At 44.0% G+C, this 25,880-nt stretch overlaps 2 protein-coding genes across 2 annotated transcripts; both read right to left on the reverse strand.

The window, feature by feature from the left end:
* Positions 1-10,508: 10,508 nt before the first annotated feature.
* On the reverse strand, positions 10,509-12,401 carry LOC100847724 (WAP four-disulfide core domain protein 18). Its single transcript, XM_003587381.6, has 3 exons — positions 12,292-12,401; positions 11,586-11,734; positions 10,509-10,753 (listed from the first exon to the last, which is right to left on the reverse strand). The coding sequence occupies exons 1-3, from the start codon at positions 12,374-12,376 to the stop codon at positions 10,706-10,708; spliced, it is 282 nt and encodes a 93-aa protein (XP_003587429.1). The 5' UTR covers positions 12,377-12,401; the 3' UTR covers positions 10,509-10,705.
* Positions 12,402-24,105: 11,704 nt separating this feature from the next.
* CCL4 (C-C motif chemokine ligand 4) lies at positions 24,106-25,674 on the reverse strand. The gene is given in 3 exon segments (NM_001075147.2): positions 24,106-24,508; positions 24,907-25,021; positions 25,523-25,674. Coding segments are annotated over 3 exon segments (279 nt in total). The 5' UTR covers positions 25,599-25,674; the 3' UTR covers positions 24,106-24,420.
* Positions 25,675-25,880: the final 206 nt, after the last annotated feature.

Below are 25,880 nucleotides of genomic sequence, written 5' to 3' on the forward strand. Positions count from 1 at the left end.
AGTTCACTCAGACTCAGGTCCATCGAGTCAGTGATGCCAACCAGCCATCTCATCCTCTGTTGTCCCCTTCTCCTCCTGCCCCCAATCCCTCCCAGCATCAGAGTCTTTTCCAATGAGTCAACTCCTCGCATGAGGTGGCCAGAGTACTGTAGTTTCAGCTTTAGCATCATTCCTTCCAAAGAAATCCCAGGGCTGCTCTCCTTCAGAAAGGACTGGTTGGATCTCCTTGCAGGGACCAAGGGACTCTCCAGAGTCTTCTCCAACACCACAGTTCAAAAGCATCAATTCTTCGGTGCTCAGCCTTCTACACAGTCCAACTCTCACATCCATACGTGACCACAGGAAAAACCATTGCCTTGACTAGATTGACCTTTATTGGCAAAGTAATGTCTCTGCTTTTGAATATGCTATCTGGGTTGGTCATAACTTTCCTTCCAAGGAGTAAGCGTCTTTTAATTTCATGGCTGCAGTCACCATCTGCAGTGATTTTGGAGCCCAGAAAAATAAAGTCTGACACTGTTTCCACTGTTTCCCCATCTATTTCCCATGAAGTGATGGGACTGGATGCCATGATCTTCGTTTTCTGAATGTTGAGCTTTAAGCCAACTTTTTCACTCTCCACTTTCACTTTCATCAAGAGGCTTTTTAGTTCCTCTTCACTTTCTGCCATAAGGGTGGTGTCATCTGCATATCTGAGGTTATTGAGATTTCTCCCGGCAATCTTGATTCCAGCTTGTGTTTCTTCCAGTCCAGCGTTTCTCATGATGTACTCTGCATATAAGTTAAATAAACAGGGTGACAATATACAGCCTTGACGAACTCGTTTTCCTATTTGGAACCAGTCTGTTTACAGCGTACTAATAAACAGAAATTTTTTTAAAGTACAAACATAACATCCAGAACTAAAATTCTATAGTTATCTACACGGTGATTCAGTAGGATGGGGTTGGGGGCACAAGCACAAAGAGAAATGAGGGCAAGCTAAGGTAATGCCCTTGTTCTGGAAAAGGTGCAAACATTAATAATGTTTAAAAAATCAACACAGAAGAACTGTACAAAAAAGATCTTCACGACCCAGATAATCATGATGGTGTGATCACTCACCTAGAGCCAGACATCCTGGAATGTGAAGTCAAGTGGGCCTTCAAAAGCATCACTACAAACAAAGCTAGTGGAGGTGATGGAATTCCAGTTGAGCTCTTTCAAATCCTGAAAGATGATGCTGTGAAAGTGCTGCACTCAATATGCCAGTAAATTTGGAAAACTCAGCAGTGGCCACAGGACTGGAAAAGGTCAGTTTTCATTTCAATCCTAAAGAAAGGCAATGCTAAGGAATGTTCAAACTACTGCACAGTTGCACTCATCTCATACGCTAGTAAAGTAATGCTCAAAATTCTCCAAGCCAGGCTTCAGCAATACGTGAACTGTGAACTTCCAGATGTTCAAGCTGGATTTAGAAAAGGCAGGGGAACCAGAGATCAAATTGTCAACATCTGCTGGATCATCAAAAAAGCGAGAGTTCCAGAAAAGCATCTATTTCTGCTTTATTGACTATGCCAAAGCCTTTGACTGTGTGGATCACAATAAACTGTGGAAAATTCTCAAAGAGATGGGAACACCAGACCACCTGACCTGCCTCTTGAGAAACCTATATGCAGGTCAGGAAGCAACAGTTAGAACTGGACATGGAGCAACAGACTGGTTCCAAATATGAAAAGGAGTATGTCAAGGCTGTATATTGTCACCCTGTTTATTTAACTTATATGCAAAGTACATCATGAGAAATGCTGGGCTGGAAGAAGCACAAGCTGGAATCAAGATTGCCGGGAGAAATCTCAATAACCTCAGATATGCAGATGACACCACCCTTATGGCAGAAAGTGAAGAGGAACTAAAAAGCCTCTTGATGAAAGTGAAAGTGGAGAGTGAAAAAGTTGGCTTAAAGCTCAACATTCAGAAAACGAAGATCATGGCATCCGGTCCCACCACTTCATGGGAAATAGATGGGGAAACAGTGGAAACAGTGTCAGACTTTATTTTTCTGGGCTCCAAAATCACTGCAAATGGTGACTGCAGCCATGAAATTAAAAGACGCTTACTCCTTGGAAGGAAAGTTATGACCAACCTAGATCGCATATTCAAAAGCAGAGACTACTTTGCCAACAAAGTCCGTCTAGTCAAGGCTATGGTTTTTCCTGTGGTCATGTATGGATGTGAGAGTTGGACTGTGAAGAAGGCTGAGCACCGAAGAATTGATGCTTTTGAACTGTGGTGTTGGAGAAGACTCTTGAGAGTCCCTTGGACTGTAAGGCGATCCAACCAGTCCATTCTAAAGGAGATCAGTCCTAGGTGTTCATTGGAAGGAATGATGCTAAAGCTGAAACTCCAGTACTTTGGCCACCTCATGCAAAGAGTTGACTCATTGGAAAAGACTCTGATGCTGGGAGGGATTGGGGGCAGGAGGAGAAGGGGACGACAGAGGATGAGATGGCTGGATGGCATCACTGACTCGATGGACATAAGTTTGAGTGAACTCTGGGAGTTGGTGATGGACAGGGAGGCCTGGCGTGCTGCAATTCATGGGGTCTCAGAGTCGGACACGACTGAGCGACTGAACTGGCTGACTGAAAAAATCAACAGGGGTAAATTCCTGAAGAATAAAATTAGAAGTATGAATTTTAAAGTACTAGATGAAAAATTTAACCTAGTTAATGGAAAGAGTAAAGAATAGCAAACTAGAAAACGCAGTAAGAAAGTATGATAAATAAGAAACAAGAAATATGGTGACAGGATAAATCCTAGTTTAACAGTTAGGGCCATAAACATAAATAGGTTAAACTCTCTGATCAGAATGTAGGCAATATGCTAAGTACAGGCCTGTTCTATAGTTAACAGGGCTTCTTTGAAAAATAAGAACGACTTTCTCATCACCCCCAGGCGAAGGGCTGGGAGCAGGAAAAAGTACATAGTGGAAAAACATCTTGAAAACAAGATGTTGAAGTACTGATGTGACTGATGGAAAACCATTAGTGACTGTTCTCCAACCAGAGCCTTGAGGGAGTTGTTGAGAAAGGTTGTCACTAGCTGAAGTGCTAAACACAATCATGAATGGCCTGAAGGTTTGACATTGAGGACTGTGCATTGTATATCTTTATCCCCCGATCTGAGATTGTAAAAAACAGATATCTCTAGAGCTCAAGGAAGTAGATGTTAGCAATAAAAGGCATGCAAGGATTAGGATCGGGCTTTTGCCTGCGAATGAGTCTTATTTTTCCTTATTCTTCTGTGGCACTGCTCCCCCGGGTTGGTTCATTGTTGGGCTGGTCCTGATACAGAAGACCTCTCAAACTGAATAAAATGAGTTTAAGTCAAGCAAAATACTGCTTTAAGAAATATATGAAAAAGGTCTAATAGTATGTCTTATAGAGATGGAAATTTTACTAGACAAATATGAACTAAAAGAATGCTGAATTATCAATTTTGATATTTAGCAAAAATATTTTAATATCAAATATATAAAGGGAAAAGGATATTATTTAATGTTAAAAGGAATGATAAATTAAGAAGATGATTGTGAACACAAACACATATACTCTTAAAATTATTACTTGACATATATACAAAGAAATAACTGATAAAAGTAAAAGAAATACATGAATAAATTATTTTAGTTGGACATTTTATCAAATCCCTCTCAGAAATTAATGAATAATACAGACAAAAATAATGAAAAAAAAGACAAATTAAATCATAAAGATTAACAAATTCAAACTGTCACGTGAGTGTATGTTCCTCAGTTCTTTGTCTCGTCACAACAAAGAATTGGAGCAACGGACATTAAAGCCCTCGGCACGTCACAGCTCTCAGGTCTTGGACAAACTGTGTTATAGCTCTTAGGCAAATCAGTGTTACAGCTCTATTTTATTTAGAAGATAGCAGGAGAATCCATCCTTGAAGTGTGAGGGCATGCCAGCCCAAGGACTCGAAGAGAAGAGAGTGGAGGAGTGAGCGGGGAGGGGGGGGGGGGGGTGCGGGGCGGGGCACGGGGAGTGAGAGAGAGAGAGAGCGCGCGCGCTTTGGGTCCTCCTTTTATATGTTTTTTTCTCCACCTGGGCTTGCCCTATGCAAATTGGGCTTAGCCAGGAGTGCTGTTTGTTCTGCCTGAAGTCTTCACTCTGGTCCTCAGACCTTCCTTTGACCTTCCTTGTCTTTTAGCCACCGCCATTTTGGACTCCTTTTCCCTATTCTACCTACCTAACAAAACTAATGGATAATAGACAACTTTACACTCAACAACAGAGAAGACAATTTTTTTTTCTTTTTTAGTGTTTATAGGACATTCACAAAAATCAAACAAGTACTAGGCCACAAAGAAATTAAAAACCTATTCCTGATATTATAAACTATATTATCTAGCTGCAATGCAAAAAAATAAAAATTCTTAACAATTCTTAGAGTCTTCCAGAAAATAGAAGAGGAAACACTTCCTAATTCATTCTATGAAGTCAATATTATGCTAATATCAAAGCCAGAAAAAGACATTACAAGAAAAGAAAATTAAAGGCCAATATCCCTTATAAAAATACGTGCAAAAATCCTAAAAAAAAAAAAACTAGCCAGGTGATTTCAATAGCATAGCAAAAGGATTATACATCATGACCTGGTAGGATTTATCTTAAGAAGGCATTGGTGGTGAAAATCAATAAATATAATGCAGAACATTAATAGAATAAAGGAAGAAAAAAACACATCAACATCTAAACTGATACACAAAAAGGATTTGACAAAACCTAACACTCTTTAATGATAAAAATACTAAGAAAACTAGGAATAGAAGTGAATTTTCTCAACGCAATAGATGGAATTCATGAAAAATTCATAGCTAACATCATATTCAATAGTAAAAGACTAAAAGCTTTCCTTCTAAGACCAGGAAAAGACAAGGTTTCCTGCTTTCACTGTTGCTATTCAACTGGAGCTTCTAACCACAGAAATCATGCAAGAAAAAGAAATAAAAGGTATGAAAGTTGGGAAAAAAAGAAGTAAAACTACCTCTATTTGAAGATGACATGATTCTATACACAGAAAATCATAAAGAATTTACAAAGATTCTACAAGAGGCAAAAAATAAATTCAGTGAAGTTCAGGTCAGTACACAATGCAATTCATCAGCAATGAAAAATCCATAAAAGAAACTAAGCAAACAATTCCATCTACGATAGCAAACAAAAGAATAAAATACCTAGAAATATTTAACATAGGAGGTTATTACCTGTTTTATCATCGAATGCCAGATTTCCATCCTAGGAGACTAACAACATTCTCATTGCCTTTGGCTTCTAACTGGATCAATTCATGAAACCCAGATTCCTTCCATTTCCCTGAGCACAGTTGTCCTCTATCACTCCTGACACCAGTTTCCACCCACATTAAGCCCTTTTAGATACAGACAAAAGAAGGCAATTCTGCCTAAGTTGAGACAACAGGAATTTTGCTATTACACAGCTCATAGAAAAAACAGACTGGTGAATCAGGTTTAGGAATGGATTAAGAAACAGTGTAAGGCAGGTAGCAGAGGACATAACCAAGTTCAGCTCACAGCCACAATCTGGTTGCTGGCACTTCTGCTGCTGTGAATTGTTTTGGACTATCCCTAAGTCAGGAGGAGCAACCCTACGTCCAAGGAGCAGTGGCTGCATGGGTGCAGGAAGGCTGAGAGGAGCTACTCCACGTTCAAGGTCGGGAGGGGCAGTGGTGAGGAGATATCCTTCGTCCAAGGTAAGAGAAATCCAAGTAAAATGGTAGGTGTTACGAGAGGGCATGAGAGGGCAGACACACTGAAACCATAACCACAGAAAACTAGCCAATCTAATCACACTAGAACCACAGCCTTGTCTAACTCAATGAAACTAAGCCATGCCATGTGGGGCCACACAAAATGGGTGGGTCATGGTGAAGAAGTCTGACAGAATGGGGTCCACTGGAGAAGGGAATGGCAAAACACTTCAGTATTCCTGCCTTGAGAACCCCATGAACAGTATGAAAAGGCAAAATGATAGGATACTGAAAGAGGAACTCCCCAGGTCAGTAGGTGCCCAATATGCTACTGGAGATCAGTGGAGAAATAACTCCAGAAAGAATGAAGGGATGGAGCCAAAGCAAAAAGAATACCCAGCTGTGGACGTGACTGGTGATAGAAGCAAGGTCCGATGCTGTAAAGACCAATATTGCATAGGAACCTGGAATGTCAGGTCCATGAATCAAGTGGTCAAACAGGAGATGGCAAGAGTAAACGTCGACATTCTAGGAATCAGCAAACTAAAATGGACTGGAATGGGTGAATTTAACTCAGATGACCATTGTATCTACTACTGTGGGCAGGAATCCCTTAGAAGAAATGGAGTGGCCATCATGGTCAACAAAAGAGTCCAAAATGCAGTACTTGGATGCAATCTCAAAAAAGACAGAATGATCTCTGTTCGTTTCCAAGGCAAACCATTCAATATCACAGTAATCCAAGTCTATGCCCCAACCAGTAACACTGAAGAAGCTGAAGTTGAACGGTTCTATGAAGAGCTACAAGGCCTTTTAGAACTAACACCCAAAAAAAGATGTCCTTTTCTTTATAGGGGACTGGAATGCAAAAGTAGGAAGTCAAGAAACACCTGGGGTAACAGGCAAATTTGGCCTTGGAATATGGAATGAAGCTGCGCAAAGGCTAATAGAGTTTTGCCAAGAGAACACACTGGTCATAGCAAAATCCCTCTTCCAACAACACAAGAGAAGACTCTACACATGGACATCACTAGATGGTCAACACAGTAATCAGACTGATTATATTCTTTGCAGCCAAAGATGGAGAAGCTCTATACAGTCAGCAAAAACAAGACCGTGAGATGATTGTGGCTCAGATCATGAAGTCCTTATTGCCAAATTCAGACTTAAATTGAAGAAAGTAGGGAAAACCACTAGACCATTCAGGTACGACCTAAATCAAATCCCTTATGATTATACAGTGGAAGTGAGAAATAGATTTAAGGGCCTAGATCTGATAGATGTGCCTGATGAACTATGGATGGAGGTTTGTGACATTGTACAGGAGACAGGGATCAAGACCATCCCCATGGAAAAGAAATGCAAAAAAGCAAAATGGCTGTCTGGGGAGGCCTCACAAATAGCTGTGAAAAGAAGAGAAGCGAAAAGCAAAGGAGAAAAGGAAAGATATAAGCATCTGAATGCAGAGTTCCAAAGAATAGCAAGGAGAGATAAGAAAGCCTTCCTCAGTGATCAATGCAAAGAAATAGAGGAAAACAACAGAATGGGAAAGACTAGAGATCTCTTCAAGAAAATTAGAGATACCAAGGGAACATTTCATGCAAAGATGGGCTCGATAAAGGACAGAAATTGTAGGGACCTAACAGAAGCAGAAGATATTAAGAAGAGATGGCAAGAATACACAGAAGAACTGTACAAAAAAGATCTTCACGACCCAGATAGTCACGATGGTGTGATCACTCACCTAGAGCCAGACATCCTGGAATGTGAAGTCAAGTGGGCCTTCGAAAGCATCACTACAAACAAAGCTAGTGGAGGTGATGGAATTCCAGTTGAGCTCTTTCAAATCCTGAAAGATGATGCTGTGAAAGTGCTGCACTCAATATGCCAGCAAATTTGGAAAACTCAGCAGTGGCCACAGGACTGGAAAAGGTCAGTTTTCATTCCAATCCTAAAGAAAGGCAATGCTAAGGAATGTTCAAACTACCACACAATTGCACTCATCTCACATGCTAGTAAAGTAATGCTCAAAATTCTCCAAGCCAGGCTTCAGCAATACGTGAACTGTGAACTTCCAGATGTTCAAGCTGGATTTAGAAAAGGCAGGGGAACCAGAGATCAAATTGTCAACATCTGCTGGATCATGGAAAAAGCAAGAGAGTTCCAGAAAAACATCTATTTCTGCTTTATTGACTATGCCAAAGCCTTTGACTGTGTGGATCACAATCAACTGTGGAAAATTCTGAAAGAGATGGGAACACCAGACCACCTGAACTGCCTCTTGAGAAACCTATATGCAGGTCAGGAAACAACAGTTAGAACTGGACATGGAACAACAGACTGGTTCCAAATATGAAAAGGAGTATATCAAGGCTGTATATTGTCACCCTGCTTATTTAACTTATATGCAGAGTACATCATGAGAAACACTGGACTGGAAGAAGCACAAGCTGGAATCAAGATGGACAGGAGAAATATCAATAACCTCAGATATGCAGATGACACCACCCTTATGGCAGAAAGTGAAGAGGAACTAAAAAGCCTCTTGATGAAAGTGAAAGTGAAGAGTGAAAAAGTTGGCTTAAAGCTCAACATTCAGAAAATGAAGATCATGGCATCTGGTGCCATCATTTCATGGGAAATAGATGGGGAAACAGTGGAAACAGTGTCAGACTTTATTTTTTGGGGCTCCAAAATCACTGCAGATGGTGACTGCAGCCATGAAATTAAAAGACGCTTACTCCTTGGAAGGAAAGTTATGACCAACCTAGATAGCATATCGAAAAGCAGAGACATTACTTTGCCAACAAAGGTCCGTCTAGTCAAGGCTATGGTTTTTCCAGTGGTCATGTATGGATGTGAGAGTTGGACTGTGAAGAAAGCTGAGCACTGAAGAATTAATGCTTCTGAACTGTGGTGTTGGAGAAGACTCTTGAGAGTCCCTTGGACTGCAAGGAGATCCAACCAGTCCATTCTAAAGGAGATCAGCCCTGGGTGTTCTTTGGAAGGAATGATGCTAAAGCTGAAACTCCAGTACTTTGGCCACCTCATGCGAAGAGCTGACTCATTGGAAAAGACCCTGTTGCTGGGAGGGATTGGGGGCAGGAGGAGTAAGGGATGACAGAGGATGAGATGGCTGGATGGCATCACCAACTCAGTGAACATGAGTTTGAGTGAACTCCGGGAGTTGGTGATGGACAGGGAGCCCTGGTGTGCTGTGATTCATGGGGTCACAAAGAGTCAGACACGACTGAGCAGCTGAACTGAACTGAACTGATCCCTAAGTCACAGTACCATTCCCTGTAGATCCACATCATCAGAGAGAAGCAATACAATTCCAAGCCCTATTTTTCAGGGAGTAGGAAGGAAGTATCTGGGCCTTGCCAGTCTCCAGAGGGAGAAACAGAGGGTTTCTCTTAAATATAAAGGCAGTTTAAATGCAGGTGAGGGACTTTCCTTGTGGTCCCATGGTTAAGACTTCGTGCCTGCAGTGCAGGAGGAACAAGCTCAATCCGTAGTAGGGGAACTAAGATCTCACATGCTGCAGAGCACACACCCCCAGCCCCTGCCAAAAAAGAAAAAATAAATGCCGGTGAGAAAAATGAGAAGTTTACTAAAAAGTAAAAAACTTTCTAGGGACATCTGGACTACCTGGAAGGGAGAAACCTAAGAGGAAGTTATAGGATGCCATCCTCAAATATCTTTGCAGTGGAAGGTCATTCAGTATGGCAGATAAATGTTTGAGAACATTTTAGTGGTATGGTCATGAACTTCCCTGAATGACCAAGGGAGACAGGGGCATGGAATCCTTTGAAATGGGAATGGCCAGCCATTCCATCACTGAAAGATGATTTCAGGGCTAATATCCCCTCATTCCGGTGCACAGACTGCTGAGGCCATGGGGCATTGGGATTCTACGATGTGCTATATGAGAAGCAAGAGCAGTGTTGGTGACAAGGACATACAGATATGGAAGAGCAGGCAAAGTAGGGGGATTCAGTAGGAAGAAGTGAACAGAGAGCTGGAAGAGAGAAAGCTCACAAGCAGACCGTCCAGACTATCATTTTTGCCAGAATCTTTGGGAGACCAAGTTTTATCCTCTTCCTCAGGGAAAATCTGAATCCAAAGCTCCATCCACAAAGCCTTTCTCATAACTGTATCCTGACTCCAAATCACTCCAAGACAAGAGCTGGCATTTCCCAACGCATGCCAGCCCAAGTTCCACATGCCAAGGATCAGGTTCCCTCTCCTAGAATTAGGCATCAAGTCCCGATAGATGTTGGCGCCTTGCCTTAGAATAGGGTATCCCCACACTGTCCCTTCCAAGTCTTGTCTTAATGAAGTCTGCTGTAACAGGCCTGCTATGTGCTCCATAGTCATAGTTATTTATTTTTTATGCTCGACCAAAATCATTCACAGAGCACTTGAAAAAACATTCTCAGACCTTCTACCTTGTCTAGGTACATAGAGATAAAAGTGAAAGTGTTTGCTGCTCAGTCGTGACTAACTCACTGCAACCCTGTGGACTGTGGCTCACCAGGCTCCTCTGGAGGAATGAAACTAAGTGGGAGGGGACTGAAATTAGGTGGGGGGTGGCGGGAGGGGGACTTGCCTCTGGTCTATTTGTATCCTGAGTGTCCTGTATTCATGGGCGCATGTATACACATGTGGTCCTGTTAAGCCACAGAGGGGCCACCAGAATGCCTACATGGAAAGAAGGACACAGCCCAAACTATGCCACAAATTTAGTTTATTTTCCACACAGGCTCTTTAGAAAGCAGACATCCCACCATTTTAGATCTTCATCTTCCAGGGCTACAATTCCAGGCATAGAAAAGAGTCTGGAATGGATGTGAAAATCTTGTAGTTATGACAAGCATCAAATTCATTGATTCGTGAGAAATCTTCTGGGGCTGGTCTCCAGGCATGCTCAATAAACCTTCTGTCCAACTTTCCCATGGCCACCAGAGCCACCTTTCTAAAATACAAATTTGATCATGACATTAATTGTGCTTAGAAGCATCCAGCAGTTTACCAAACTCTTCAGCAGGAAGCTCATTCCTCTCTGGGCTCTGGTATGGATTTCCCTCCACCACCCTCTGAGATATTACAATCCCTTCCTACCACCATCGCTTTCTCTTCTCTTACTGGGGCAGGTCGACACTCCTCCCACTCTCTCAGCTGCCCTGCCTTCCTCCTGCTGACTTCATGCATCCTTTATGCTCTCCCTTGATGTTCTCTACTCTCTGACAACTTTCCCAATCTCTCTCCTCCCAGGCAAAGTCAATAACTCCTCTCTTTGATCCCACAGATCTCAGGCGAACTCTCTTTGGGGCACTCCTCACACTAGGTTGCAATTATTTATCGAGATCTGTCTCCTGACCCATGTTGTTCTTGTCTTTTTACTTCAATTCCAGTACAATGTGTACCCAACACAGGAGATACTTGGGGTTCCCTTTCCCTTTCTTCCTCCTCCCAGGATGACCTATTTTCCAGGAAGCATTAAGCCCCTTTGGTGAGGGAGGAGAAGGAAAGTGAGAAACTCCTGGTAAAGAGTGACCTGTGCTTCTAGGGTCACAGCTACTTTTCTCAACTGAACCCATCAGGGCTGTCTTGGGATAGGGCTCCTCTTCTAAGAGAAGACCTCAGATAGTGCAACCAGCTGTCCTTTGGCCATATTTCTAGCCCCTTTCTCCCAGAATCTTCCAGACTCTCACATGCAGCGGACATGTGAGCAGCCCTCTTCACCAGCAAAGTGCCCTGGGGAGTCATGTGCATCCTTGGCCAGTGCATGGTTGATTTGTACTCACTCGGAAGACAGGAGTTGTGCAGGAATGACCACACCCATGGCTGCAGCATTTCATTCCCCTGGGACAGGAATCATCACCGGAGCACATTTCAACACAAGCTCCCAAAATACCTCTGGGCACCTCTGGGCAGAATCCAGGTCTCTGTCGTCCTGAAACACAGGATGGTTTTGTGCAGTCTGGAATAGTCACCAAGACAGGCTTGAGAACGGCTGCTGGAGCCCTGAAGCCCTCATCGCTGGCAAGACTCCTCCCTCAGCCTTGACTTCTCCACTCTCAGTCTTCAGCCCACAGTCTGGCCTTAGCAGAAAGTTCTCCCTGCTCCAAAGTCTGCACGGTCTCAGAGGACAAGAAACCTTCCCAGTCATAAGCCTCTTTTTCCCGATTATAAGAAGATCTTAGAGAAGTCTCTGCTCACAGAGGTCTCCAGCTCCCCGTTCATGTGTGTGAGTCCACATGTGCTTGTCCCATAGCTCCCTGTGGAGTCCCACATCTGGGCAAAGTCCTAATAGAGAGAACACTACACTTGACTTCCAATCAGACCCAACCCAATCTGATAAGGACAATGGGAAACGCAGGGTGAACTCTCATTTAGATCAAGGGAAATGCATGAGGGGATGTGGTTGCTTCCAGGCCAAACCATTCCCACATTTAGCACTGGGCTCTGAGCCTTCTCTGCGGTCAGCTGGGGTCCCCTCAGCACCCTCACCTTTGACAGGAGACTTCTGAGCCCAGGTCACCTCCAGCCCCATGATGATGAAAGCCAGCAGAACAAAGATAGTGCCTGTCTTCATGTTGGCTTCTGGTGTGGTGAAGGGGCAGAGCCCAGCTATAATTTATACTCTCACTGTCACCAGAAAGGAGGGTGGGGTGGGAAGCAGTAGAGCAGGAAGAGTATTAAAATGTAAGCTCTCAAGGGAGTGTCCTTGTTCTAATTTCCTTGTTCTATTTCACAACTGGTTTCTCAGGCTAGGTAATGGGTTCTAGGAGAGGCGAATATTAAACTGGAAAGCTCGGGAACATGTTTAAGCTCTTCATTCATTGCTCCATTACTTCTTAGCCCTGATTTCCCCCGTGCCTCTAGGAACCATAGCCAAATAAAAGAATTTTCTCCTTGTACATTATATTATCAGAGTAAGAGCTTAAGCTAGGTGTTGTTTGTAAGGGCCCATCTGGGGTCTCCTGCTGCTCCAGTTACACAAGGATGGTGAACGTGTGCTTTGGAGCTGCCCCCATGGCTGAGGGTGGAACCACAGTGAGCGTGAAAAAGTCACTCATCTAAGGGGATGGATGTTCAAGACCACGAGCTGGGCAGGGGCCTTGAGAGTGGAGAGGCATGGTCGATCTTGGTGTCTGGTGGTCTCTGAGGCTACCCTGCTTCATACCAAGAAGTTTCTGGAGAGAAGGTTGTGTGGGTGCCCTACATGAGCAGAACTACAGGAGAAAGACACAAAAGGGTCCTCAGGGGCTTGTGTAAGGAGCCTAGCCCACTTTCCCATCTCAATTACGAAATCTCTGAGAAAGGTGCGTGCAGATACACCCCCAGTGACAGTGGGAGTGAAGAGAAAGTCTGCTTTGTCCTTGGTGGTCAGAGGTCAGACAAGCACCTTAAGACCTCCTGTGGGTGAGGCCTGGGCAGAGAAAGGCGAAGTCAGCCAAGAGGGGGCTCAGCCTGTCCATGTCAGGTGGTGAGCTCACATTAGCATCTCAGAATCTCTGCAGACTCAAAGGGCAAAAGCATTTTTGAATGCTAAGAATGACTCCTTAGTCTGAAGGAGGGACCAGGGTCCCTAGAGAGAGAGCTCAGTCCAGGGTGGAGATCAATGGTGCCACACAGCACAGACCAAAGCAAAGGGCAAGCCCAGATCCAAACCCATGATGGCTGGCTGGACCCCAGGCTGCTACGTATTGTGGCCTCAATCGTGGGGCCAGGGCTGGACAGCTCCAAAGAGCTTGCAGGAGCATTCTCTGGAGCAGCACTGTTGGCAAGGAGAGGGCTTGCCGAGAATATCTCCCCAAAAGTGACTGAGATACGATGACTATCCCTGAGTTAACATCATCTGTCAAAGTTCATTTTCACACAACACACGATTGTGGTAAATAATTCCAACAATACAGATATATCCCGAGTAACCTTCCAGGAAGCAATCAATATTACCAGTTTGCTTTGTATTTTTCAAAGCTCTTTTCCTATGTTTTTGCATATATTTATGTGTGTATATAAACACATAATATTTTTGTAGAAATGAAGTTATATGCATTATTTTGCTTTATTCAGTTAATGTGATGTCTTGGAGAGCTTTCCAGGTTAGTATCTTCTCTTTTAAAAAAAAATAATAGCTACTATCTAAAATTCCATTTTATGAATGGTTTATAATTTATTTGGCCAGACTTTAATTGTTAAGACATTTAGCAGGTTTGGGGTTTTTCCTATGGTCATGTATGGATGTGAGAGTTGGACTGTGAAGAAAGCTGAGTGCTGAAGAATTGATGCTTTTGAACTGTGGTGTTGGAGAAGACTCTTGAGAGTCCCTTGGACTGCAAGGAGATCCAACCAGTCCATTCTGAAGGAGATCAGCTCTGGGATTTCTTCGGAAGGAATGATGCTAAAGCTGAAACTCCAGTACTTTGGCCACCTCATGCGAAGAGTTGACTCATTGGAAAAGACTCATGCTGGGAGGGATTGGGGGCAGGAGGAGAAGGGGACAACAGAGGATGAGATGGCTGGATGGCATCACTGACTCGATGGATGTGAGTCTGAGTGAACTCCAGGAGTTGGTGATGGACAGGGAGGCCTGGCGTGCTGCAATTCATGGGGTCGCAAAGAGTTGGACAGGACTGGGCGACTGATCTGATCTGATCTGAGCCTATCCCTTCTCCAGCGGATCTTCCCTATCCCGGAATTGAACTGGGGTCTCCTGCATTGCAGGCGGATTCTTTACCAACTGAGCTATCAGGGAAGGCTTAAGTACAGGTGATTTATAATGTTGCATGAATTTGCTGAATCACGGCAAAGTGATTCAGTTATACATTGCTGTTGTTTTAGTCTCTAGGTGCTGTCCAACTCTTTGTGACCCCATGGATTGTAGCCTACTGCTTCTCTGTCCTTGGGATTTCCCAAGAAAGACTACAGGAGTGGGTTGCCATTTCTTTATCCAGGTATCTTCCTGACCCAGGGATTGAACCTGGGCCTCCTGCATTTGCAGGTGGGTTCTTTACCACTAAGCCATCAGGCAAGCCATTATACATATACATACGTATCTGTTCTTTTCAAATGCTTTTCCATTATAGGTTATTACAAGATATGGAACATAGTTCCCTGTGCTATACAGTAGGTCTTTGTTATCTATTTTCTATATAATAGTAATTATCAAACTCCTAATTTATCCCTCCTCCCTTAAATTTTTAATGGACTATCTCAAGCTATGTAGTCCTTTACTCCCCTTGGGATATATCCAAATTGGGAATATGAGGCAAAGAATTCTCACTCCAGTAAAAGAACTTAATTGGCAGAAATTATATAACACAATATAATTTGCTTGCTACTCTAGCACGTCAAGTTCCCAGTATGAAGCAAAGGATAATCATGGTCTACAATGTCTTGTTGACTACTCATTGTAATAACAGGTGTTGCAAGGTTATGAAGGAGGGACTTTCTCCAAGAATTATAACAATACTTGATCTTTGTTAAGCACATGATTGTCTGGTAGGTTCTGAGTTTATACTTTATACCCATCATCTCAATGAAGGCTCACAAGCCTGTGGGGTTGCTTCCACCAATATCTCCATGTCCCAGATGAAGAAATGAAACTCAAAGAAATGATGCCTTGTGAACACTTCAAACCCACCCCAGACTCACTGCTGTGGAATCTCCAAGGGTGGGGTCCAGAAAACCTCCCCAGATGCTGTTCATGAACCTGAAAACGAGGAGCATTTTACCTACCTGATTAAAATCTTGATTTCTTTGTGGAAAACAAAACAAAATGATGTTCCTATAAAAAGTGGATTTCTAGGACTCAAGTGACAGTCACAAATTTGGGGATTTGCTAAGTTCTCATGACATATTGTCATTTGAAAAGACCAGGTGTCTGCAGCCTTTGTAAGACACAAATGAACAATTAAAGGAGAAGACTGAGTGGAAACCTTGGGAATTCCTAGATGTCCTCCTGTGTCTGAGCCAGGACCCCGTGGGGGCTTCCCTAGACAAACCCTTCCCCCATATCCTCTGCTTTAGCTCCTCTCCAAGTAAGTGAGTGCTTAGTCACGTCCGACTCTTTGGGACACCATGGACTGTAGCCCACCAGGCTCCTCTGTCCATGGGATTTCCCAGGCAAGAATACTGGAGTAAGGTTGCTATTTCCTTCTCCTGGGGATCTCTCCAACCCAGGCATCAAACCTGTGTCTCCTGCATTGGCAGGCAGATTCTTTACCACTGCGCCACCTGGGAAGCCCCATCTCCTCTTCAAAGTACACAGATAATAGTATCTGACGCACATTTACTGAGTTGCTTTACACATGCTAAAATCACCACCAATGGGAAAAAATTAGCTACTTAATGACCGTGAGCACATAGTCCCCAGGCCTATGGGAGCCTCAGGGTTGTTATTAACCTCTGTAACACCCTCACCATTGACCAATGAATTGTGCACGAGCTGCTCACAACTCCACCCCTGGGACTCCCCTCCTCACCTTGCCTTTTAAAAGGCTTTGCTGATACCCATCGGGGAGTTCAGACTTTTTGAGCACTTGTTCTGTCCTTGTATGGCACCTCACATTAAACACTGCACTTTCCCTTCCCTGTAACCTGGTGTCTGTAGATTCGCTTTACTACATGCAAGGGAGCCACCCAAGTTTTGGTTCACTTACTCTCAGTCTGTAAAACATGTTTGGGGAACCACTGACCAAAACCACTGCCCTGGCCAGGCACTACAGTAACCACTTACATAAGTGGTTGTTTTTTTTTTTTAACTTTTTATTTTGTATTGGGCTATAGCCGATTAACAGTGCTGTGATAGTTTCAGGTGAACAGCAAAGGGACTCAGCCAGTCATACACTTGTATCCATTCTGCGTGAGTTATCTTAAACAGGAGATCTTGATGAGGAATGTGGAACTAACAAGTTACCACCAAACGGAAACATTTAAGAACAGTAAAGGAAGGGAGGAGATGTCAGTCCAAATGTCCTGCCAACTTCCCAGAATCCTTCTCACTGGAATCCATCTTGGCTGAGTGATATGCGTGCCACTAAGGACCTTGAGTCAGAGTGATTGGCCAGCAACAACCCAGAAATTAACGCAATTACCATAAAACCTGAGACTTCGAGCCATGTGGCAGAGAAATTCTCCTGGGTCCCTTACCCTGCTGCTCTCTGCCCAAAAAATCTCTCACTTTGTCAGCAGGTGTCTCCTTAGATAGTTCATTTCTGAGTGTTAGACAAGAGCCCAATGTCAGGCCCTGAAAGGGGTCTGCCTTTCCGGCAACAAATCTACCTGTTGTACTTGCAGCTATCAAAGTTGTGTTTCATTTTTCTTTTTTTTTTTTTCAGGATGACACGAGAGACCTTGAGACTGCAGCAGCTTCTTTGTTCAGTCTCCTGAATTTCCTGGAATTCTATTTTTCCTGCAATTTCATATTCCAGAGAGTCATTTCCCAATGCTGCCAAATCCTTTAAACACCCAACTGCACACTCAGCCCCCCAGCCCCAGATCTTGTTCATGTTATATCTTTGTCATCTTTATCCTGTTTCATGAAGAGCCAAGAAAGAAGAAAGAACACCAAGGCATTGTGTAACAGAGCATGAGACCTTGTTAAGTCACAGATGATGAAATTTAAAAAGTCAGATGGCACAGATCTGGCCAAAGACATCTTCTCAACACCTGTGGGCCTGCTGCCTTTCTGGATAACTTTAAGTGTGGAACAGACCATATTTGGAGGAATTTGCAAGGTGCCTTCCCACCCTCCTCTACTTCCTTATTCTCACACCCATTTCTCTGTCTTGCAAGCAGTCAATTATAAACTAGACTCCCTGGCCTTTCGGGGAGGGTGGACACAGCTTAGAGAAGCAAGTCAGCTGAATTCCTCAGGCGATTTTCCTTCAGACTCACTAGTTCTGAAAGCACAGGTTTCCTATTTCAAGATCTGGGCTTGGGTGGGAGAATAGGATTTGGGTGGAGGTGGGAGGATGGGAATAAGGCCAAGCCCTGAAAGAAACCAGACATAGGGTTGATAGCATAAATGTTTTTTAAATTCATGATTTAAGAGCTAGCTTTCCTCCCACATATTGGGAGAGAAAAATAAGATGTACACTAGTGAGAGGATAAAGGAAAGATGTGAGCTGAAAAGTGAGACATCTGAGAATAGCCTCAATAGGGTCTCATCCCTGCATGGGAAGAGGGTGGACTGTAGATAGAGTTGGCAGGGCGAAGGAACAACCCAGGAAGGCTGCCAGCCTTTCCAAGAAGCCTGCTGGGCTCAGAGGAGCTTAGGCTGCGTCAAATGGGGCAGAGACCTAGACCGGACCGGACCCGGAACGCTGTGACGGGACTCCTGGGTCTGTGAAGGGTGACTATGCAAAAAGTGACTATGCAAACTCAGGACAGCCCTGTGGCCGCTGGCCCTGTCATCAGGAAGAGCTGTGGTTTCTTTCACCCTCTGCAGTTCCAGTCACATCCTTGGCTCCTGTGAGCTCAGCTCCTGGCCTCCTAGGAGGAAAATGCCTGTGTCATGAGAACATAGAAGATTATCGAAGATTCTGGGGACTGGGGTGAGGTAGTGAAGGGACACAAAATTTGCCTAAATAAGAACAGGAGGTGACTGCCTTCCTGCCGTCTAGAAAGGGAGACGGGGGTGAGAGGGGGCAGGGACTGCAGGAAAGCAGAAAGCACAGGCTAGGCATCCAGTGGCTCCCCACCCCCATCCTGCCTCATCTGTTCTGGCCCCTACCCAGAAACCCAGAGAAACCTCCACCAGACAGTCTTGAAAGCTGATACAAACTCCCTGGCCTCTGGATGAGAAAAGGAAGTTGTATGAAAAAAGGGGGGAAAACACAAGTCTGATATTGCACAACAGGTGAAGCCCCACGTTGCCCCAGCACGAGGAGTCTGTGCTCTCATCTGTAATTCCCTGGTAAAGCATTTCTTCACGAGGGTGTTCAGGCTTCCTGCCGTCTTCCCTGCTGATCCGGCCTCAGTGGAGTGGAGTCTCCTCCCTTCCAACTTGCTCAGGGGCAGGGAGGTGCGGGGAAAGGGCTCCAAGGGGAGGGAGGAAATCCGGATCCTGGCCCTAACCCTGCCTTCTCTCTAATAATGAACCCGTGAAGAGCCATGGCTCTGCTCTGGGCTTTATTAGACAAAGGAGAGGGTGGATTCCTCCCAGTTAGGAATGCAAGACACCCAGAGGCCCCGCTGAGTCTGGAGAAGAATCAAGACTCCTCTTAATGTGATGGGTGTGGAGTCACTGGTGAAGCTTTGGCCCTCATACTCAGCTGCTGAAGCAGCACTTCTGTGTTAGATGCCTCACCTCATTATAGTTCTTCACCCTAGAATGTGTCCACTTTACCCTGGGTTTCTCCTCTGGGGAAGTTTGTCTCACTTTCAGTCTTCAAACTTGAAACAAACTTGAAGTTTGTTGTTCAGTCGCTCTGTTGTGTCTGACTCATTGCAACCCCATGGGCTGTAGCACACCAGGCTTCCCTGTCCTCACTATCTCCCAGAGTTTGCTCAGACTCATGATTCAATGATGCCATCCTACCATCTCATCCTCTGCTGTCCCCTTCTCCTCTTGCCCTCAATCATTCCCAGTATCAGGGTCTTTTCCAGTGAGATGGCTCTTCATATCAGGTGACCAAAGTATTGGAGCTTCAACTTCAGCATCAGTCGTTCCAATGAATATTCAGGGCTGATTTCCTTTAGGATAGACTGGTTTGATCTCCTTGCAGTCCAAGGGACTCTCAAGAGTCTTCTCCAGCACCACAGTTCGAAAGCATCAATTCTTTGGCGTTCTGTCTTCTTTATGCTCCAACTCTCACATCCGTACATGACTACTAGGAAAACCATTGGTTCTTTCTAGAATGTTTCATTCCCTTCCACACTGAGCTGGGGTGGGGGGTGGGGGGTCATTGTGAATGACTCTGATATTGGTGATTGTATTAGCTTCCTACTGCTGCTGTAACAAATCACACACATTTAGTGTCCTAAAACAACACACAGTTATTCCCTTAAGCTTCTGGAAGTCAGAAGTTCACAATCTGATTCACTGAGCTGAAACCAAGGGGGCTGTGCTCCTTTTGGAAGTTTTAGGAGAAAAACCTTTTTCTTTCCTTTTCCACCTTCTAGAATTGTATCCTTTTTGTAGTCTTTGGCTCATGGTCTCTTTGTCCATCTTCAAAGTCAGCAGCATGGTATCTTGCTTTTGTTTTCATATTGCCTTCTCTTCTGTGGTTAGATCGTCTGTCCCTTTTATAAGGACACATAAGACTAGATTTAAAGTCCAGACAAATAACCCAGGATAATCTCCTCATCTCAAAATTTTTAACTTGATCATATCTACAAAGTCCGTTTTGCCATGTGAGGCAATATTCACAGCTTCTGGGATTAGGATGTGAACAGCTTGGGGACCATTATTCCGTCTACCATGGTGATCTAGACCTTGTCTTGGGCTTGGGGATCATGGATTCTCTCTCCCAACCCCTTCCCTCAGACTAGTGTTGTGTATCTTTTGCCAAAGACCATGTCCTTTCCTTCCAGGCCACCCCAACTTCTCCTTTCATTCTCTTTAGGCCCTGAGAATATCTGTCCAATGGAAATTTCTACGATGAAGGAAATGTTCTGTGTCTCTACCACTCGACATGGCAGCCATAAGGCACACGGCTCAGGTGCTGGCGAGCACTTGAGATGTGACTAGTGTGGACTTTCCTGGTGGTCCAGTGGTTAAGAATTCACCTGTCAATGCAGGGGACACGGGTTCGGTTCCTAGTCCGAGAGGATTTCACATGCTGTGCAGCAGCTGGCCTCATGAGCCACAACTGCTGAGGCTGCGCTCCTTAGAACCCAAGGCCCACAGCAAGAGAAGCCGCCACAATGAGAAGCCCTCATCCCACCACTGCAGAGTAACCCCCACTCACCGCAACTAGAGAACGTCTACCCCAGCAGTGAAGACCCAGAACAGCCAAAAACTAAATAAAGTAATTAATGTTTAAAAATGTGACAACTGTAACTGAGGCACTGAACTTTATTCGTTATTTTTATTTTTGGTTGTGCTGGGTTGTCATTGCTGAGCGAGGACTTTCTCTAGTTTCAACGAGCAGGGGCTGCTCTCTAGTTGTAATGTGCAGGCTTCTCATTGCAGTGGCTTTTCTGTGGCAGAGCATGGGCTCTATGCATGCAGACTTCAGTAGCTGTGGCTCTCTGGCCTAGTTGCTCCATGGCATGGGGAATCCTCCTGGACCAGAGCTCAAACCATGCCTTCTGCATTGGCAGGCGTATTCCCATCCACTCCACCATAGGAAAGTCCAGACCTTTAGTTTTCTTTTAATTGAAATTACATTTAATTGACATTTAAATAGTCACTTGCAGCTCGTGGTTACATACCGGACAGCTCAGATGTAGGAAGATCAAAAGTAGAAGGGAAGACCAGATCAATTCAGCCCCCAATATCCTTCTCTCAGTCCCTGCAGAATCCGAAGGAGGTTTCTACAGGAACTCTGGGATGATGGGAGTGACTGAGGGCAGGCAAGGCAGGGATTTGTGTCTGTTGGCCCCAGAGAGACACACAGTCTCAGTTCTGCTTTTCCATCGCACTAAGAACACTTAAACAAGAAATGCAAATCAAAACCACAATGAGGTATTCCCTCACACTGGTCAGAATGACTATCATCATGCAGTCTACAAATCATAAATGCTGGAGAGGATGTGGAGAAAAGCGGACCCTCTTACACTGTTATTGGGGATGTAAATCAGTGCAGACACTATGGAATACAGTACGGAGGTTTCTCAAAAAACTAAAAATAGAATTGCCATATGACCTAGAAATCTCACTCCTGGGTGTATGTCTGGAAAAGACAAAAAGCTTAATCTGAAAAGATACATGCACCCCAGGGTTCACAGCAACACTATTTACAGGTTCTGTAGATTAGGATGTGAACATCTTGGGGGACATTATTCAGCCTACCATGGCTATTTACAATAGCCAAGACATGGGAGCAATCTAAATGTCCATCAACAGTTGAAGGGAAAAAGAAGATGTGGTACATAAATACAATAGAATACTACTCAGCCATGAAAAGAATGAAATATTGCCATTTGCAACAACGTGGATAGACCTAGAGATTATCACACTAAGTGGAGTCAGATAGAGAAAGACAAATACACCATGTGATCACATATATGTGGAATCTAAAAAATAAATAATAATACAAATGAACTTATTTGTAAAACAGAAACAGACTCACAGACATAGAAAACAAACTTATGGTTACCAAAAGGCGAGGGAAGAGAGAGGAGGGATAAATTAGGAGTATGAAAATAACATATACTACTATATATGAAATAGCTTAACAACAAGGATTTACTGTATAAGACAAGAAATTATATTCATTATCTTGTAATAACCGATAATGGAAAAGAGATATATATATATATGTATAAATGTATATCTATCGTGCTGTGATTCACGAGGTCAAAAAGAGTCGGACACGCCTGAGCGACTAAACTGAACTGACCTGAACTGATATAACAAATTATATATATACATATATGTATATATATGTATAATCTGAATCGCTTTGCTGTACACCTGAAACACAATACTATGAATCAACCATAGTTCAGTAAGAAAGAATACAAGCAATTTTGAGGTAGCCCCCTCTTTACCCTACTTATACAATGAGTTGTCCTTTTGGGGACCACAGTGGCATATGACAGAGCTCAGAAAAGGGAACTAACCTGGGATTGGCACTGGCCTTGACACTTTCTGAGTGGCCTTGACAAATCACTTCTCATTTCCTGTTCCTCAGTTTCCATAATATGATAGGGCTGGACCAGATGGTCTGAGAGTTTCCTCCCAGCTTATGGATCAAGACTTAATTGTGCATATAATTCTATTTCAGCCCATGATCTCTCTGACTCATGTCATGGGAATGCTTGATTGAAGGACTGTCAAGGAGAAATGGCCTTGGATTATACCCACCACACTGCAGAACCAAATCTGACATTTATTCTTTTGTCCTCGTGACAACAGTTTGCATTTGCTTTGGCTCTAGGTTCACTAATTTAATCTGCCTGATGACCCTGGGAGGACAGACATCATGGTCCTTTTTAAGTGAAAAATCTGAGACTCAGAGAGGGAAAGAGAGAATCTTCCAGGTAGCAGGGCCCCTAATGCGCCCTTTGCACATCACCTCATAACAGCCCTTCAAAGTGAATAATATCACTCCCATTTTACAGGTGTGAAAACTGAGGTCCAATAAGACAATGAAACAGGAAACTGAGTTCTTGTTTGCGGGGCTGAAAATTGAACTTCACAAATTCACAAACACTCACACAAGGCAAAATTTTAGAGGATAGAAATACAAAACTCTCAGCATAGACACTGAGATGGGGTGTGAAGAGCTCCCCATAAGTGGGAATAATAACTGTTTATATTTTATTAGAATTGATCTGTTCATTTTTGGTTGGCTTGGGGCCAGATGTATGTAATTTCTGACCAATCAGTTTGAAAGTTGGAATGTCCAGGTTGTCATTTTTATGGCTTTCTTTTGGGCCCCACTTTCTCAGTCTTCCCACACATTGCCATCCCTCGACCCTTTTCCAAGACCCCAGACCATTATTTAGGGGCCAGAAGTATGTTTAAGAATTAATGATCCACCTGGAGGTTTTTTCCCTTGATAAACTGGATAAGCAGTTAATGATTGTCTTGTCCTGGGTCTGAATGTTTTATAACCCTCCAGACCAGGGAGGCCTTCCCCTGAATGACTAGAAACTGGTACAAAGAGTTTAGCTTTATGTTAAAGAAGTGAGATGTTTACTTTAGAAGAAAAAAAAATTGAAATTAGAAAATAAAAGGAATCGAGGTCTGAGAGTCCTATCCTGTCTAGCAATTTCTGCTTCAACAAGATGACTTTCTTAATCCTAGTGAGGAACGGAGGCCCATTTTTCTGACTCCGAACTACTTCATCTTTCTATTTACAACTTCCCTGCAAGATGTTCCGCGCAGCACAGAGATCTTTTTGAGTCATCCTTTCACGGTGCTCCCCAAGCAGATGTGCAAGCCTGAACAAGTCACCTCACCTTTGAGCCTTTATGCCCTCATCAGTAAAATTGAGAATAATAGTCCCTACTTCATAAGGGTGTTAAAACCCTCCTTGCTCAAAGTATTAAGTGAGGTTTATATCTTTAGACATTTTACCCCATATTCCATCCTCAGGAATAGTTCATTCTTATTGTGTTTGGAAATTGGAGTTTGTCCCTCTTCATAATACCAGGCAATTCCCTTTACTACAAATCAAATTAAAGCACAAAGAAACGGTCTATGTTTAAAAAAAACCATTTTATTACAAAAACACTTGAAATCAGTTGCATTATCCATGTATTCACAGTAGCAGAGGGACAGTGATGGCAGACAATCCCCATGGGGGACATGGGTCCTCTGGTAAAACAAACATAAATAATGGGGAACAATACCAAATACAGTAATAGCACAGCACAGAATAAAAAAATTAAATTAAGAGAAGGAACAGGATCTGCTGAGGGGAGTCGTGAACATGGAGAGGGTGCATCTCGCTGAGAAGCGTCGGGTTCAGGTGATCTTTCCTGCAGAACACCTGCCCCGGAGCTCGGAGCAGCTCAGTTCAATTCAAGGTCATCCACGTACTCCTGGACCCAGGGCTCACTGGGGTTGGCGCAGACCTGCCTGCCCTTTTTGGTCTGGAATCTGTGGAACCAAGAGTGGCCAGGTCAGAATCCCTTGGGGCCTTGCCTGTGTTGGGTGTTCCCCATCCTTAGCTCATGTTGCACAGCCTAGTGGGGGGCTGCTGGAACCTGATTCCTTGTAACTTCCTCCCTGGGGTTTAGCTCTGGCCTCTTGGGTTGCCCAGATTAGGAACCCATGAGTTTTGCAATCAATGCGGATGTAATCTTCCCATTCATTTCCTGCTGTCCCCATCAATGACTTTTCCACATGTTTTCTAAGCATGCTTTAAGGAAACAGCCCGTATCTCCTATCATCTTTTTTATTTTACTGCTTAATCGCCCCCCCAACCCCAAATAGATCCCCTTCTTTAATCCTGCCCTCACCCTTGCCTCCCTGAAAAGCCCAGGTTTGATACTCACACCACAGCTGGCTGGGAGCAGAGGCTGCTGGTCTCGAAGTAGTCATTCACAAAGTTGCGAGGAATCTTCCGCAGAGTGTAAGAGAAGCAGCAGGCCGTGGGAGGGTCTGAGCCCACTGGAAAGAAAGGCCAAGGTAAGACCGAAGTTCTACAAGGAGCTCTTCGTTTTAGCTTCTAGTTATAGATATTCAAGGGACATTCCTGTACATCTACCAGATTCCCCAGTGCAGTCCCTTATATTCAAGCCTGCCCACTTGGAGTAGGAGTCTTATTCTGAAGAGAGGATCCTAGAGATGAAAGAATTCTACAAGGTTGAGGCTGGATTGGGTCTCAGATCACATGTGTTTAACTCCTTTCATTTTACAGATGGAGAAACTAAGGCACTCAGAGAGACAGGGACTTGCTTAAGCCAGCCTATGAGTTGGTCTTTCTTATGAAAACAGGAACTTGAATATTACTGAGTGTTTACTAGGCTCTGCATTTAACAGCAGGCTACTTAGAGATCTCCCTGGCTCCTTTTTGCCCCATCCCTGAATGCTACTGTTGGACCAGCACCAACTAGAAAAGTCAGTTCTCTCTACATCCTGACTCAGGGGCTGCGGGAAGGGTGGACTTACTTGGTGCTGAGAGCGCTGGAGAACAGAAGGCAGCCATGAGCACGAGGAGGGACAGGACAGTCACGCAGAGCTTCATGATCTTGGCAGAGGAGAGATTCACCCGGAGCTTGGACTGCAGCACCCAGGAGCTTCAGAACCCTTCTGTGCCCTGTGCTGATCCTGAGCTGGGAACCCCTCTTTATAGGAACTCTGAGGCCTGGGACAGAGGTGAGGGCATTGGCGGGCGAGTGGAATTTCCAGGGTATAGATGATGTCATGGTGCTGAGAGGGAAACTAAAGCTAGCTGACAGGGAGGAGCTCTGCACAGCTTTCTCTTCCTCAGTGGTGTCATCACGGAGGAAAGCGGAGGGAGGTGGGG

The sequence above is a fragment of the Bos taurus genome, chromosome 19 (assembly GCF_002263795.3).
Source record: "Bos taurus isolate L1 Dominette 01449 registration number 42190680 breed Hereford chromosome 19, ARS-UCD2.0, whole genome shotgun sequence".
Taxonomy (NCBI): Eukaryota; Metazoa; Chordata; class Mammalia; order Artiodactyla; family Bovidae; genus Bos; species Bos taurus.

Coding starts and splice junctions, on each gene's coding strand:
- LOC100847724 (XM_003587381.6), bottom strand. CDS start 12,376: ATGAAGACAGGCACTATCTTTGTTCTGCTGGCTTTCATCATCATGGGG. Junction 11,735..12,291: donor TCAGAAGTCTCCTGTCAAAG/GTGAGGGTGCTG, acceptor CCTGTGTTTCAG/GACGACAGAGACCTGGATTC. Junction 10,754..11,585: donor GCACAACTCCTGTCTTCCGA/GTGAGTACAAAT, acceptor TTTGTATTTTAG/AAAGGTGGCTCTGGTGGCCA.